Source organism: Rhinopithecus bieti, unplaced genomic scaffold, assembly GCF_001698545.2.
Source record: "Rhinopithecus bieti isolate Rb0 unplaced genomic scaffold, ASM169854v2 scaffold_9581, whole genome shotgun sequence".
NCBI classification, from domain to species: Eukaryota; Metazoa; Chordata; class Mammalia; order Primates; family Cercopithecidae; genus Rhinopithecus; species Rhinopithecus bieti.
In genome coordinates, this window is record NW_016806413.1 from 2,291,747 (window position 1) to 2,309,646 (window position 17,900).

The 17,900-nt window shown below is 37.0% G+C and overlaps 1 protein-coding gene across 1 annotated transcript in view; it reads right to left on the minus strand.

The window, feature by feature from the left end:
- The window catches only part of TOPAZ1 (testis and ovary specific TOPAZ 1), a 95,245-nt gene that overhangs the window by 24,657 nt on the left and 52,688 nt on the right, over positions 1–17,900 (minus strand). Inside the window, 5 exon segments of the mRNA XM_017876401.1 lie at positions 1,911–2,011; positions 3,109–3,231; positions 3,234–3,272; positions 3,275–3,281; positions 4,335–4,401. Coding sequence (XP_017731890.1) covers positions 1,911–2,011; positions 3,109–3,231; positions 3,234–3,272; positions 3,275–3,281; positions 4,335–4,401 — 337 coding nt within the window.

Below are 17,900 nucleotides of genomic sequence, written 5' to 3' on the forward strand. Positions count from 1 at the left end.
CACTTGGACACAGGGTGGGGAACATCACACACTGGGGCCTGTCATGGGGTGGGGGGAGGGGAGGAATGGCATTAAGAGATGGAGTCTTGCTCTGTCACCCAGGCTGGAGTACAATGGTGCAATCTTGGCTCACTGCAACCTCCACCTCCTGGGTTCAAGCAATTCTCCTGCCTCAGTCTCCCAATTAGCTGGGATTACAGGCATGCGCCACCACTCCCTGCTAATTTTTGTATTTTTTAGTAGAGATGGGGTTTCACCATGTTGGCTAGGCTGGTCTTGAACTCCTGACCTCAAGTGATCCCCCCGCCTCAGCCTCCCAAAGTGCTGAGATTACAGGCATGAGCCACTGCTCCCGGCCCAGTCTGAATTTTTATAAAGGATCTTCTTGTTAGGTAGTCCTCAAATTCCCAAGCATTAAATAGTCAAGAAATTAATGCTATGACCAACCTTAAACTTGATTGTTAGAGCAGATACAAGGTACACCTTGTCCACTCCAGGCCTACCACACAGTAAGAGCTAAGCCTCCTGAAGACTTTCGAGCCTGGAGACCTTCTATACAACCATTCTAGGTTAAAAATTTTTTTCTTTTTAATTCATGAATTTTGTAGGTATACATGTACTTAAATGTTATTGAACATATATATTCAAATGTGAAATAACCTCTTTATAAAAGTAGCAAGTAAAAACAGATATTCTTTAATAGTTAATTCAATAGTGATCACACTCTCTACTCTCTATATAACTCCATCCCTCAGCACTTCCTCCCTATTTTGGATTTCCCTGTCCTCTTCTTGAACTTTATTGAGTCTATAACTCCAACTGCCACCTCAGGAATATCTAAAGAATGGTAATACAATATGGTCTTGAGTCACTAAACCACCTCTATGATAAGCTAAGCCTCAAAGTTAGACATCAAGATATACAGTATATAGTGTTCCAAGATATTCTAAGAGGTGATTTTTAAGAAGTTCTGTTAATTGTGAGTATTCTGAGTTCATCTTAAGAAATGTGTCTTGGCTGAGTGTGGTGGCTCACACCTGTAATCCCAGCACTTTGGGAGGCTGAGGTAGGTGGATCACCTGAGACTGGGAGTTCGAGACCAGCCTGACCAACATGGAGAAACCCTGTCTCTACTAAAAATACAAAATGAGCCAGGCATGGTGGCACATGCCTGTAATCCCAGCTACTTGGGAGGCTGAGACAGGAGAATCGCTTGAACCTGGGAGGCGGAGGCTGTGGTGAGCCAAGATTGCTCCATTGAACTCTAGCCTGGGCAACAAGAGAGAAACTGTCTCAAAAAATAAAAAAAAATTTAAAAACCCACAAACAAAGAAAGGAGTCTTGAACCCTTCTAAAATTATAATACAACTGATACTCAGGTGTTGGCAAAATAATATGAATTGAAAATTACTTCAAATAAATATGACATTTAGCATGGGTTCTTAACCCATTTATGCCTAGTGTTACATTATTGGAACACTAAGCTTGTGGGAGTTATTTCTATCCTACTACTCAAGGTCATCACCAAGGTCTGATTTTTCACACAAAAAAATTTGCAACCTCTGGCATAAATGGGTTAAGTGTTCTCTATACTGAGATTTTATTTATTTTTATAATAAAAATTATTTTTTAAAGATGGGAATCTGTCCATGTTGCCCAGGCTGGCATCAAACTCAGCTTCCTGAGTAGCTGGGACTATAGGTACACGCCACTGCATCCAGTTTGATCTTTAAACAGTAGCCATTTGCTTAATATACCATCTAATAAATCACTCACTAGCCTGGGTCCCATTTTCTCAACTGTGATGATTATTAGCAAACTGCTAATCTTCAGGGTTAACTTACATTCTGTTCAAAATTTTAAAACTAGTATTCTCTATACCAAGCCAAGACAAAAACTTAAGGAAGTACCTTGGACCACTGCAACAGCTTGTGATAGAAGTACATCGCACTGATTCCGATTCTTCCCAGTACACCTTTATCTACTTTACTGTTTTGTGGATCTTTGCTAACTGAAACACAAATAGGCATATAAAAGAAGATTAAATAGTCACTTAAAATGACAGAAGAGGCAAATTAATACAGAATTATTGATACCACCATAAAGACCAGGTGTTGGCAAGCTGTGCCCTGTTTCTGGATAGCCTACAAGCCAACAATTGTTTTCCTGTTTTCAAAGCATCGTTTAAAGAGAAAATAAAACTATGCCTAGTGTTACATTATTGGAACACTAGCTTGTGGGAGTTATTTCTATCCTACTGCTCAGGTCATCACCAAGGTCTGATTTTTCACACAAAAAAATTTTAGATCACATGTGGTGTGTTCAAAGTCTAAAATACTGACTATCTGGCTTTTACAGAAAAGTTTGCCAACCCCTGATAAAGTCTACAGTAGTAAAGAGCTCAGGTCAAAACAAAACAAATTCAAAACTATATAAATTCTGTTGACTTGTAAGAGTAAAGAGAGTAACAACTTAAATAATTCAAAAATTCAGGTGCTCCACTATAATTTGCTAGCAATAGTTTTACCAATCTGAGTGAAAAGAAAAATAAGAATATGAAACATCTGATACTAAAACACCAATTCCTGACCTTTCCCCATAATCTAACTTAACAATAAATAGATGGAAAAATTCAGAAAGAGAAGGACGAGTGTCTGAAGCCTGCATTAGTTTATCCACAACATGGAAAATATTCAAGAGTTTTACATTCTTTTTTTTTTTTTTTTTTTGAATTTTACGTTCTTGTTAAGAATACTGCCACTGGCCGAGCTGTGGCTTATGTCTGTAATACCAGTGCTTTGAGAGGCTGACATGAGAGGATTCCTTGAGCATAAGAGTTCGAGACTAGCCTGGGCAATGAAGCAAGACTCTGTGTCTACAAAAAACAAAAAAATTAGCTGGGTGTAATGATATGTGCCTGTAGTCCAAGCTACTTGGGAGGCTGAGGCAGGAGAAGTGCTTGAGCCCAGGAGTTCGAGGCTGTGGAGAGCTATGACCACACCCCTGTACTCTAGCCTGGGTAACAGAGGAAGACCCTGTCTCTAAAAAACAAAAAAGAACACTGCACCATCCTCATACAAAATATTCAGGCCAATAGTTACATTTTACCTGTTTCAGCAAATTCACAAAAGGGAGTATCTGGTCTTTCATCTTCACAGTTTTTTGTGAGTGTTTCAGCAATGCAAGCACAAAATGTCTGGAAATCTGCAAATTTTTCACAGCCCATTTTACGTTAATGTATAATTTTCCCAATTTGGTCCAGTCACCTTTTCTTTACAATGCTATTAAAATTATTAAAACAAAACAAAAGAGAAAGAAAAAGAATGAAAACTATGTCATTTATGCAAACATGTCTTTAGGGTCAAGCATGTTTTAGGTATTAGATATACATAAATTAATAAGACAAAATCTGCAGATCTTATAAACTTACTGACAAGCATCACATCAATAACATACTATTGTAACTTTGCTTTTCTGGCTATAGTAAAGTCTCTATAAATTCCAAATAGCAATGCACATTTGTTTTAATTATCCAGGTCTTAAAGTATTTAACTGTATTTACCCCCAAACCTGAACCTGACAGTGGGGAGGGATTTATGGAAAACAGAGATGAGCAGCATAATTTGAACTGTCTCCATGGCAATGCATTATTTTACTACTTTTAAAAAGTGCATTTTAATGTTACCTGGCCATTTATAATTTGGGCCCACATATCGTTTTGGACACTACGTTTTACAAAAGTGGCCACAAAGTGAATTTCAGTCAACTTATTATCTTTTACGATTTCTGCTATAAACTAAAAAAGTTTTCACATCAAAAGTCTTAAGAATATAAAAGTACTAATTAAAACCAGAGAAACAATTACTACATGAATACAAAATGATATTAAATTTAAAAGTAAAATCATCCTGAAGGTCCTCATTTCTTATACTCTAAATGGTTGGAGAGTTCAGTGTAATCTGGGTTTTCCCCCATCATTTCGTGTATTGTAGCCATCCATGACAAGTACCTCAGCTTTCTTACGCACTCAGCAAGTCTGCCCAGCCTCAAGAATTAAAGACTAAGCTCTGAAATATTATTTCACTTTAATATAATTTTGAAACTGAACAATTTTAGAATTATTTTAATACAGTTCACAACTCTAGAAATTAAAATGTTTGCCTTTCAAAATATTAACTTGTAAGAAAACAAAACTTACTTTCCTTGAGCATTTTTGCTGTATAACAGCCACATTTCTAAAACTTCTCATAAAATGGGGTTATTATTCAAAACGTTTTTGTTGCTATTGATTTGCGGAGATCTCAGCAATGTATTTAAAATAATAAATGTCATACCTCTAATTTATTCAAGGCTGAATCTAAATCACACTTCCAGTTCTTTTTAAATTGCCTCATCTGTAACCTTTAACAACAGAAAAGAGTTAATTATACTATATTCACCCCTTAAAAGTCTCTGCCGCTTCTAACTAATCTGTCCTATAGTTTATAAGAAACCAGAGGAAAAAATGAATGTATATAATAGCTATAAACATTCTTCAGAGCTGAAAAAAGGCAACTATACAGACACCTACTTTATATTATTTCCTCCCCAAAACAATAAGAAGGAAAAAGCAAATTCCACATGAAATCATACCTTCAGCCTAATTTGTACACAGAGCATGTCAAAACTTCAAAATAACTGTGACTAAAAGGAGAGAAAAAATACAAAATACCAAATCCTGGCACATGATCTCTACTGCTCCTGCCCTACCTTTACTGCTCCTACCCTACCCTTACTGCTCCACAGGATTTGTGGCAATCAAAGACAGACCAAAGGCAGGGGGCGGTGGCTCAAGCCTATAATCCCAGCACTCTGGGAGGCCGAGACGGGCGGATCACAAGGTCAGGAGATCGAGACCATCCTGGCTAACCCGGTGAAACCCCGTCTCTACTAAAAAAATATAAAAAACTAGCCGGGCGAGGTGGCGGGCGCTTGTAGTCCCAGCTACTCGGGAGGCTGAGGCAGGAGAATGGCCTAAACCTGGGAGGCGGAGCTTGCAGTGAGCTGAGATCCGGCCACTGCACTCCAGCCTGGGCGACAGAGCGAGACTCCGTCTCAAAAAAAAAAAAAAAAAAAAAAAAAGCACGTCTGGGTAGATCAGAACCACGAGGAAGGATCTTAAAAGTCTGTGTGATTTAAAGAAGGCAATTTTTGAAATGCATAGTTTTTGGAAAAGAAAAAAAGACAAAATGAAAGAAACACCCTTTGGCAATTAGAAGAAAAGAAAAAAAAAAGGCAGAGGTAATAAGAAGGTGCCACTGAACTAGTATTATTATGTAATACCCAAATATGAGTTCATCAGTTTTGGTAATTTATCTAGAGTATTAAGAAGGAAGAACATACTATCACATTTGGGATTAAGAAAAAAAACCCCAATTTTCTAACTCCTTTTATGAAGCAAGTATAACTAATATTTAAACTAGATAGCCTGTGTGAGGTGGCTCACACCAGAAATCTCAGCACTCTGGAAGGCCGAGGTGGGCAGATCCCTTGAGCCCACGAGTTTGAGACCAGCCTGGTTACCATAGTGAATCCTACCTCTGAAAAAATTAGCTGGGTGTGGTGGCACGCACCTGTAGTACCAGCTACTTGGGAGACTGAGATGGGAGGATAACCTGAGCCCAGGAGGTCCAGGCTGCAGTGAGTTGTAACTGCATTACTGCACTCCAGCCTGGGAAATAGAGCAAGATCCTGTCTCAATCCATCAATAGTCAAACAAAAAACAATAGCTTTTATAGATACAAAAGAAATTACATAATGATACAGAAAATCTCATTTACAATAGCACCCAAAATATTAAGTACTTATACAAGGAAAATCATAAAACACTCCTGAAAGACACATTACTACTACATGGAGTTAGGAAGTTGATACTAAATATATGGAGAAGCGTACATGCAAGAAGATCCAGGAAAACACTGAAAAACGATGAAAAAGAATTATCCTTACCAAATATTAAAACATACTATTAAAGCTTCTGTAGTTACTATAGTGTGGTTCCAGTTTAGGAACAGGCAAACAGGCCAGTGGAATAAAATACAAAGTTGAGAAACAGACCCCATTGTATATGAAATTTAGTATATGATAAGGGTGGCATCTCAAATCACTGGAGGCAAATATGGACATTTTATTTTATTTTATTCATTATTTTTTGAGATGGAGTCTTGCTCTGTTGCCCAGGCTGGAGTGCAGTGGCGCTATCTTCGCTCACTGCAAGCTCTGCCTCCCAGGTTCATGCCATTCTCCTGCCTCAGCCTTCCGAGTAGCTGGGACTACAGGCACCCGCCACCACACCCAGCTAATTTTTTGTATTTTTAGTAGAGACAGGGCTTCACTGTGTTCGCCAGAATGGTCTCGATCTTCTGACCTTGTGATCTGCCCACCTCGGCCTCCCAAAGTGTTGGGATTACAGGTGTGAGCCACCACGCCAGGCCAAGATGGACATTTTAATACATGTTGTTGGGAAAGTTGGATAATCATTTGGAAAAAATAAAACTGAATCAATTTCACACAACATACCTAAGAGAAAAAACTCCACGTAGATTAAAAACCTAACTGTTAAAATGAAATCATACAAGTAGTAGAAGAAAACATGTGCCAGTTTGCCTAAAACCTTCGTGTAGAGAAATGATGACTCAAAATCCACATGCAATAAAACATAACTTTGACTCAGAACTGAGAAAAAAGATTGAAATATAAGGTTGCATAAAAATAAAACTTTTTGCATGGTAAAAAACACTAGAAGGTCAAAAGACAACTGACAAACTGGAAGAAAAATTGCAATATATACTACAAAGGGTTAATACCTGTACTATATTAAGAACTCTAAAAGTTTAAGAACCAAAGAACCAAAATCTAATAGAAAAAGGGGGAAAAAAAGTGAAGAGTTCACATAAAACATGTAAAAATAGCCCTCAATTATATGACTAGAAAATGCTCAAATTCATTCATGAGAGAAATGCAACTAAAACATTATTTGTCACCTAATAGATTAGCAAACATTAAAAAACATTCTAATACATTACGTTAGAAAGCTAGGCTGAAAAAGGCAGCCTCATATTTCTGATGGGAACACAAATGAGTACAATTATTCTTGAGGAAAATTTGGCAATACCTAACAAAAGTTATATATACTTACCTTTAAAAGTTATAAGTTATATACTTATCTTCACAATTTTTTTACTTTTAAATAAGCTCACAGGAATTTCCAAAAATAGTATATAAAGTCCTGTGTACTCTTCACCCAGCTTTTTCCAATAGTGACATTTTATATACTATCAGGAAACTGACTCTGGTACAATACTGTTAACTACAGGCCTTATTCAGTTTTTATCAATTTTTACATGTATTTGTGTGTGTGTATGTAACTACAACTGTTCCATTTCTACACAGGAACTTTCTCATGGTACCCTTTTATACTCATCCCCTCTCCACTGTCTCTGTCCCCTGCAATCACTAATCAGTTCTCCACTTCTTAGTTTTGTCATCTCGGGGATATTACATAAATGAAACGTATGCATTGTATAGCATGTAGCCTTTTGAGATTAGCTTTTAAAATTCAACATAATTCTCTTGAGGTCAATCCAATTTGTTGCACATTTCAATAGTTTCTCCCTCTTTTTACCTCAATAGTATGCCATGGTATGTACCACAGTTTAACTATAACTGTTCACTCACCTATTGAAGGATATCTGAGTTTTTTTTGTTTTTTTTTTTTTTCCAGTTTCTGGTTATTACAATTAAAGCTGCTAAGAACATTTATCTATAAGTTTTTATGTGACCAAAAGTTTTCATTTCTCTAGGATAAATGCCCAGGAGTTCAATAGCTGCTTTTGGTATGTGCATGTTTAGTTTGTAGAGAAACAGTTGAACTGCTTTTCAGAGCAGCTGTACCATTTTATATTCTCACCAACAGCATATGATCCAGTTTATCCACACTCTCCCCAGTATTTGGTGTTAACACCATTTAAAATAAAATTCTGTCACTCTGATAGGTGTGTGGTGATATCTCACATGGTTTTATTTTACATTTCTCTTATGGCTAACAATGTTGAACTTATTATTTGCATGTGCTTAGTTGCCATCTGCATATCCTCATTGGTGAAATACGTTTATGTCTTTAGCCTATTTTCTTTCTTTCTTTCTTTCTTTTTTTTGAGACAGTCTCACTCTGTTGCCCAAGCTGGAGTGCAGTGGCATGATCTCGGTTCACTGCAACCTCTGCCTCCTGGGTTCAAGTGATTCTCCTGGTGCCTCAGCCTCCTGAGTAGCTGGGACTACAGGCATGTGCCACCATGCCTGGGCAATTTTTGTATTTTTAGTAGAGATGGGGTTTTGCCATGTTGGCCAGGCTGGTCTCAAACTCCTGATCTCAAGTGATCCGTCCACCTCAGCCTCCCAAAGTGCTGGGATTACAGACGTAAGACATGGTGCCCAGTTCCCATTTTCTAATAGTATCATTTGTTTGTTTATTATTGAATTTTGAGACTTTCAAAATATATTCTCAGCTGGGCACGGTGGCTCATGCCTGTAATCCTAGCAGTTTGGGAGGCCGAGGTGGGTGGACCACGAGGTCAGGAGTTTGAGATCAGCCTCGCTAACATGGTGAAATCCCGTCTCTACTAAAAATACAAAAATTAGCTGTGCATGGTCACACACATCTGTAATCCCAACTACCTGGGAGGTTGAGGCAGGAGAATCACTTGAACCCAGGAGGTGGAGGTTGCAGTAAGCTGAGATTGTGCCACTGCACTCCAGCCTGGGTGACAGAGCAAGACTCCGTCTTGGGGAAAGAAAAAAAAATGTATGTTTTATATAATTATATATATTATGTATAATAATAAATATATGTTATAGAGAGAGGGTTTCCAAATTTTCCCCCTATTTTTTCGTAAAAAATTTTATAGTTTTTGTTTTAAATCATGAATTCATTTTGAATAATTTTTTGTATAAAGTGTAGGGTTTGGGTCAAGTTTTTGTTTTTTACCTATGGCTGTTCAATTGCTCTAAGCAACATTTGTTTAAAAACAAGCTTCTTCCATAAAATTGCTTTTATAGCCTTAATAAAATCATTGAAGCATATTAGTAGTCGTTTATTTCTGGATTCCGCTCCTGTTCCTTTGATCTATCGTGTTCTCCCTCCATAGCCAATATAACACTTTCTTAAATTACTTGATTAACTGTTAGTATGTCTTAAAACATTAAGTAGAGTTGATCCTTTTACTTTATCCTATTCTTTTTTTTCTTTTTTGAGAGCAGGGCCTATCCGTCACCCGCAGGCTGGAATGCAGTGGTGCAATCACCAGCTCACTGCACGCCTCTAAACTCTGGGGCCCCTCAAGTGATCCTCCCCACCTCCAAAGCCTCCCCAACGTAGCTTGGGACTACAGGTGCGTGACACATGCCCAGCTAAATTTTTTGCTAAGAGATGGGGGTTTCACCATGTTGCCCCAGGCTGGCCTTGAACTCTGGGCTTAAGTATCTGGCCTGCTTGCCCTCCCCCAAAAGTGCTGTGATTAAAGGTGGTGAGCCACTGCATCGCAGGCCTAATTCTTTTTTAAAAGTTGTCTTAGCCTGTTCTAGTTCTTTACCTCAATGTACTAAATTTTTAGAATATAAGATTTTTAAATATCTAAACAAAAAAATTTTGCTGGAGGGATTCTGGTAGGATTGAATTAAACCAATGGATGAAATTTCGGAGAACTGACACCTCTATTAGAGTTTCCCCAATCCATGAATGCAGTATGTCTAATTTATTTAATCCCTTAGCAATTTCTTTCATCAGCATTTTGTAACTTTCAGCCATAATAAGTTTAGCAATGTGTTCAGTCAGATTTTTACCTAATTTTTGTTTTTAGGCCCCATTGTAAATGAACTGTTTTAAAATATTGTTTCGCCTAGTTCATTTTCAGTAAATATAGAAAATGGTTGATTTTTTTGTTGATGTTTAATGCTGCAACCCTTGCTGGCACTCATTAGTTTCTAAGGAGAGTGTTTTGTTTTGTTTTGTTTGTTTTTGGTACTTCCTTGCATATATGTAAAAAATGTCATCTGCAAATAATGGACAGTTTTATTTCTTATTTCCAATCTGTATGCTAGCTATTTCCATTTTCTTGGCGCTTACACTGGCCTATAGATTTATCATATATGTTGAATGAAGGCGGTATGCAGTGAAAACATCCTTGCCATGTTTCCCCAACGGGGGTGTTAGGAAAGAAAGCATTCCAGTCTTTCATCTAAATATATATTTGCTGTAGGTTTCTACAGATACTCTTGTGAAGTTAGAAGAATTTCTTCCTTTATTCATAATTTGCTGAGTTTTTAAAATAATGCATGAATACTGCATTTTGTCCAAAATGATTTTCTGAATTGAATAATCATGTGACTTTTCTGCTTATACCTGTAGATATGATGAATTACGTTGATTGATTTTCAAATACTGAAACCGGCATCTTTGCATTCTTGGAATAAAAACCCTATTTGGTCATGGTTACAATTCTTTTTTACAAATTCCTGGAATTCAATATGGTAGTGTTTTACTGAGAATTTCCTGCATCAAAAGCTCAGGAGAGATAACACTAATTTGTAATTTTTTTTATTTTCCTTTTTTTTTTTTTTTTTTTTTTGAGACCAGACTTCTCACCACTCTTGTCCAGGCTGTGAAGTGCAATGGGTCCAAATCTCTGGCTCACTGCATACCTCTGCTCCCCAGGTTCAAGTGATTCCTCCTGCTTAGCCTAAATCAAAGTAGCTAGGATTTAAGCAGGCATGCACCACCATGCCAGCTAATTTTGCATTTTTAGTAAGAGACGGGGTTTACGCTGTTGGTCAGGCTGGTCTCAAAAATCTCTGAACCTCAGGTGATCCACCCGCCTCCGGCTTCTCCCAAAAAAAAAAGTGCTGGGAATTAACAGGTGGATGTCACCGTGTCTGGCACGTAAAAGTTTCCTCTTTTCTTTTCCTTTTTTTTGGGGGGGGGGGGGTATTTCTCTGTGTCTAGTTTTGTGTCTGGGTAACACTGGTATCAAAATATGCTGGTAAATGTTCCCTCCTTTATGTTTTCTGGAAGAGACTGCGTAAATCCATGCTGATTCTTCTTTGAATGACTGGTAGAATTGTCCAATGAAATGATCTTGCCCTTGAAATGTCTTTTTCGGAAGCTTTTAAATGATGGATTAAATTTCTTCCAGTTATAAGACTATTTAGATGATCTAGTTTATATTGCATCAACTTTGTTTTTTTGTGGTTTTTAAGGACTTGCTCCATTTCATCTATGTTGCTGAGTTTATGTCAAGTTGCTCAAGGCAATCCCTTATTATCACTTTAATGGCTGCAGTAACTACACTGATAATCCTGGCCTCATTCCTGGTATTGGTAATTCATGTCTTCACGTCTGCTTTTTTTTTTTAGTCTTGCTAAGAGGCTTGTTAATTTTATTGATCTTTTCAAAGAAACAGCTTTTTGTTTTCAGCTTCATTGATTCATATTCTCTTACCTTTATTGCCTTTCTTATGCTTGCTTTGAGTTTATTTTGCTCTTATTTTTCCTTGTTTTGTGAGGTGGGAGCTTAGAATATTGTGTAATGGATTTTCCTCTCAGGATTGCTTTATCTGCATCCCCAAGTTGTGATATATTTTCATTTTTATTCAGTTCTAACAGTTCACTTAGTTTTGAGACTTTCTCTTCACACGTGGATTATAGAGAAGTGTGTTGTTTAATTTCCAAGTGTTTGGAGATTTTCCTATTATACCTCCATTGTTGATTTCCAGTTTGATTCTATTACAGTCAAATAATGTACTCTGTATAGTTTTAATTGTTTTAAATTTTTTGAGGTTTATGATCCAGGATACGGTCTACCTTGGTGAATGTTCCATAGATGCTTGAAAAGAATATGTATTCTGTTGTTTTGGGGTACAGTGTTCTATAAATGTCAATTAAATCCTGTTGATTGATGGTGGTATTTAGTTCTACATCCTTGCTGATTTCCTAGTATTTCTATCAATTATTGAGAGAGGGATATTGAAGTCCCCAACTATAATTATAGATTTGTCCATTTCTCCTTTCAATTCTATAATTTTGTTTCATGTATTTTGAAGCTGTTTTTTTGGTGCATATACTTTATAATTGCTATGTCTTCTTGGCGTATTGATCATCTTATTATGCAGTGTCCCTCTTTGTAACTGTAGTTTTCTTTGCTCTGAAGTCTATTTAATTTGTTATTAATATAATCACTCATGCTCCTTTTCAAACTAATGTTTGCATAGTATATTGTTTCAACTACCTATATCCTTATAATGGAAGTTAATTTCTTATAAAGGGCATATAGTTATACTTTTATATGTATTCTGCCAACTGCAATCCTTTAATTATTGTATTTAGAACATTTACACAAACAGTGTATCTTGGATATCACTCTAAATAAATTTGTAGAGAAATTCTTCATTTTTTTATGGCTTGATTGTGTGGATATACTATATTATTCGTCTACTGTATTGTTATTTATATTGTTCCTAATATTTTGCAAGTATAAACAATGCTGCAATGAATAACCTTGGGTGTACATATGTTTGTATTGACAAAGGTGTATTTTCAGGGTACATTTGTAGAATTGGGATTGCTGAGTCAACAGGTAAGTGTACTAGAGCAACAACTAAAAATATGTATATACAAAGAGAGATGCTAAAAAACTATAGCTAATCAGAGTGGAATTCTAAAAAATGTTCAAGTAATCCCCACAGGAAAACAGAAAAGGGAAACAGGAGATAAAAGTAAATAATAAAGTTGCACACTTAAGCTTCAACATTTCAATACTCACTTTAAATGTAGAAGTTTTAAAATAATCGCTGAATGTTAAGAAATTTCCTAGGTTATAGGCACATATAAATTCTCACTAATGTCCTGAATATAAATGTTAAAATTCTTTCTAGCAGCCTTATCTTCTGTAAAGTCTTTCAAATGAACTGTAAACTAGCCAATTAAAAATATAATCAAAATCAAAATATAAATGAGTATTAAAATTCATTTGACTACTTTGGGATGCTGAAGCAGGCAGATCACTTGAGCTCAGGAGTTCGAGATCAGACTAGGCAACATGTTGAAATCCTGCCTCTGAAAAAAATACAAAAAAAATTAGCTAGGGCATAGTGGCACGTGCCTGTAGTCCCAGAGAGTTGGGAGGCTAAGGTGGGAGAATTGCTTGAGCCTGAGAGGTTGAGGCTGCAGTGAGCCATGAGCCATGATTGCACCACTGCACTCCAGCTTGGGAGACAGAGGGAGATACTGTCTCAAAGAAAAAAAATAACTGCCTAGTGCAGAATAGGGTGATTATTTCAAAGAGTCAAGAAAATTCAAATACCAAATAACACATACTATCTTTTTTTTCTTTTGCCTTGGAGCTGGGTTCACATGCTCAATTATGATCTAAACTCCTTAACTATCCAGTTATTATCCTACTCTTTCAAAACTCTCCATCATCAAATAGGTCACCAATGTTAATACCTCTTAAAGAATACTATAGACAGTCATGCATCATTTAATGGGTATACGTCTTTTTTTTTGAGACAGAGTCTTGCTCTGTCGTCCAGGCTGGAGTGCAGTGGCATGATCTTGGCTCACTGCCACCTCTGCTTTCCAGGTTCAAGCGATTCTCCCACCTCAGCCTCCTGAGTAGCTGGGATTACAGGTGTGCACCACTACACCTGGCTGATTTTTCTATTTTTTGTAGAGATGAGGTTTCACATGTTGGCCAGGCTAGTCTCAAACTCCCAACCTCAGGTGATCCACCTGCCTCAGCCTCCCAAAGTGCTGGGATTACAGGTGTGAGCCACTGCACCCGGCTGGGGATATGTCCTCAGAAATGTGTCTTTACCTGATTTCATCTTTGTGTGATCATCATAAGGGTGTACTCACACAAACCTAGATGGTACAGCCTACTATTCACCTAGGCTATATGATATAGCCTGTTGTTCCTAGGCTACCAACCTGTACAGCATGTTATTGTACTGAATACTGTAGGCAACTGTAACACAAACTGTAGACTTTACAAATACTATATACTTAGGCTACACTTAATTTAGAAAAAAAGTTTTTCTTTCTTCAATATTAACTTTAACTTACTGTAACTTTACAAATTGCATTTAAACTTTTTGACTCTTTTGTAATAACACCCAACTTAAAACAGAAACACAAACATGTTCTCTATATCCTTATTCCATAAACTTTTTTCTATTTTGAAAATTTTATTTTATCTTTTACTTTGTAAACTGTTTTGTTAAAAACTAAGACACAAATACATGCACTAGCCTAGGCTTACAGATAATAAGGATCATCAATATCACTGTCTTCCACCTCTACATCTTGTCTCCCTGGAAGGTCTATGGGTCAATCACACGTATGGAGCTGTCATCTCCTATGATAATAATGCCTACTTCTGGAATACCTTCTGGAGGACCTGCCTGAATCTGTTTTAGACTTAACTTTAAAAATCTATAAGTAGGAGTACACTCTAAAATAATAATACAGTAAATACATAGACCACTAACACTAATTTATTATCATTATCAAATATTATATACTGTACATAGTTGTATGTGCTATACTTTTATATGACTGGCAGCACAGTAAGTTTGTTTACACTAGTATCACTACAAACGTACGAGTAGTGCATTGTGCTCTCACATTACAACAAGTAAGATGTCATTAAGGGATAGGAATTTTTCAGCCCCATTTTAATTTTATGGGATCACCATGGTATATGTGGTCCATCATTAACCAAGACATCATTATGGGGCACATAACTATATGGTTTGAAGTGTGAGCACAGAAAGGGGCAGAGGGTATAAAGATACAATTTTCAAGGTTATATACTATAAAATAGACTAAGAATATTCATGATTGTGTTGCTTGTGTTTGAAAGCACAATAGGGCAACTACAGTTAACAGGAATGTACAGCATATTTCAAATAACCAGAAGAGAAGCTCTGGAATGTCCCTAATACAAAGAAATGATAAATGTTTGAGGTGATGAATATCCCGGTTACCCTGATTTGATCATTATACATTGTATACATGTATCATTAAAACTCATGTACTCTGTAAACATATACAACTATTATGCATCAATAAAAAAAGTGAAAAGCTGGATTGTTCTGGGGTCTTCCTATATACTAACAGGGTCTGCTGTCAATCATTGCATGAAGAGTGAAGTTCAGTAGCTATTCAAGGCACCAGATACTGCTATTCTCTTGAGCCTTGATGCATACACTTTCCCTGTGCAACTGCTACTGAATCTGGTGGGAGATTAACATCTGTTAGTCATGTGAGGTCTCTGCCATAGCTGCCACTGCCCAAAATGGGAAAAGTTTTTCACATATCGCTCTAGGGAAGAATAAACTCAATGACTGGAAGACACCACCAATGCACCCTACTTAAAAACAAATTAGACTCCAGAACTATATGCTCGATGAATTATACTTTTCTTACAAAAAATTTGTTTCCTAGGTAGTCCTCAAAATCTATTTAGCCTAAACAGTGTTACAATTTTCATGGAAAACATGAATATTGTTAATTACCAGTAATTAAATTTAAAAAATCACAGAACTTGGAAAACTCAAATGAATTTCAATGCTAGTGATTGAAGGGAAGTAGTACTACTTAGAGCTGCAATTCTTTTAACTGCACCGAGGCATCTAGGGCACAATGGCAAACTCACCAGGACACCACAGGTTATTTTAAGTTTTCAGGCTGACATCTGTCAGACACTGAACAAATTACTACTATTAACTTGTTTGCACCTAACTAGTTAATAAATGGGACAGTTAATACCTTTCTTTTGGCCTAGGGACACAGAACCAAGAAAGTTTGGGAACCTTTGCATTACAGGATAATGAGAAATGAGATAAAAATAGCAATGGAAGCTCCATATTGGAGATTTCTGGGCATTCTGAAGGATTTCAGTAGTTGATTTGCTCTTTATCAAATCTAATTACATTTAAAAAGTTATGATTCATTTAAACACATAATTTATGTATTTTTTCTATGTATGTTAAACTTTAATTTTTTTTTTAAGTCGTGACTTTCCTTTTTCTTGGTATAAGTATATTATGGTACTACTTGGGTACTACTTGTATAGTTGTGAGTTTTTTTTTTTTTGAGACGGAGTCTCACTCTGTCACTCAGGGAGTGGCATGATCTCGGCTCACTGTAACCTCCGCCTCCCGGATTCAAGTGATTCTCCTGCCTCAGCCTCCTGAGTAGCTGGGTTTACAGGTGCGCACGACCACACTCAGCTAATTTTTGTATTTTTAGTAGAGACGGGGTTTCACCATGTTGGTCAGATTGGTCTTGAACTCCTGACCTTGTGATCCACCCGCTTCAGCCTCACAAAGTGCTGGGATTACAGGCATGAGCCACCGCGCCCGGATTTTTTTTTTTTTTAAAGGTCTTTGGAGGCCCATGAGCTGAGTAGAGAAAGTAAATAAAGTAGGGGCACTAAAGTATTTTATTAAGATAACAACAAAAAATGAGTCAAATAGAAAAAAGAATTAAGGTAATTTGTACATATAAGAGAGTACATTAGGTATAATTAAGTAGTGAAACAGAAGATATAAGACACTCTTTTTTCTAAAATTATACTTTAAGTTCTAGGGTACATGTGCACAACATGCAGGTTTGTTACATATGTATACATGTGCCATATTGGTGTGCTGCACCCATCAAGTCGTCAGCATCCATCAACTCGTCATTTATACCAGGTATAACTCCCAATGCCATCCCTTCCCTCCTTCCCCCTCCCCACAATAGGCCCTGGTGTGTGATGTTCCCCTTCCCATGTCCAAGTGATCTCATTGTTCAATTCCCACCTATGAGTGAGAATATGCGGTGTTTGGTTTTCTGTTCTTGCGACAGTTTGCTGAGAATGATGGTTTCCAGCTGCATCCATGTCCCTACAAAGGACGCAAACTCATCCTTTTTTATGGCTGCATAGTATTCCATGGTGCATATGTGCCACATTTTCTTAATCCAGTCTGTCACTGATGGACATTTGGGTTGATTCCAAGTCTTTGCTATTGTGAATAGTGCCACAATAAACATACGTGTGCATGTGTCTTTATAGCAGCATGATTTATAATCCTTTGGGTATATACCCAGTAGTGGGATGGCTGGGTCATATGGTATATCTAGTTCTAGATCCTTGAGGAATTGCCATACTGTTTTCCATAATGGTTGAACTAGTTTACAATCCCACCAACAGTGTAAAAGTGTTCCTATTTCTCCACATCCTCTCCAACACCTGTTGTTTCCTGACTTTTTAATGATTGCCATTCTAACTGGTGTGAGATGGTATCTCATTGTGGTTTTGATTTGCATTTCTCTGATGGCGAGTGATGATGAGCATTTTTTCATGTGTCTGTTGGCTGTATGAATGTCTTCTTTTGAGAAATGTCTGTTCATATCCTTTGCCCACTTTTTGATGGGGTTGTTTGTTTTTTTCTTGTATATTTGTTTGAGTTCTTTGTAGATTCTGGATATTAGCCCTTTGTCAGATGAGTAGATTGCAAAAATTTTCTCCCATTCTGTAGGTTGCCTGTTCACTCTGATGGTAGTTTCTTTTGCTGTGCAGAAGCTCTTTAGTTTAATTAGATCCCATTTGTCAATTTTGGCTTTTGCTGCCGTTGCTTTTGGTGTTTTAGACATGAAGTCCTTGCCCATGCCTATGTCCTGAATGGTACTACCTAGATTTTCTTCTAGGGTTTTTATGGTATTAGGTCTAACATTTAAGTCTCTAATCCATCTTGAATTAATCTTCGTATAAGGAGTAAGGAAAGGATCCAGTTTCAGCTTTCTACTTATGGCTAGCCAAT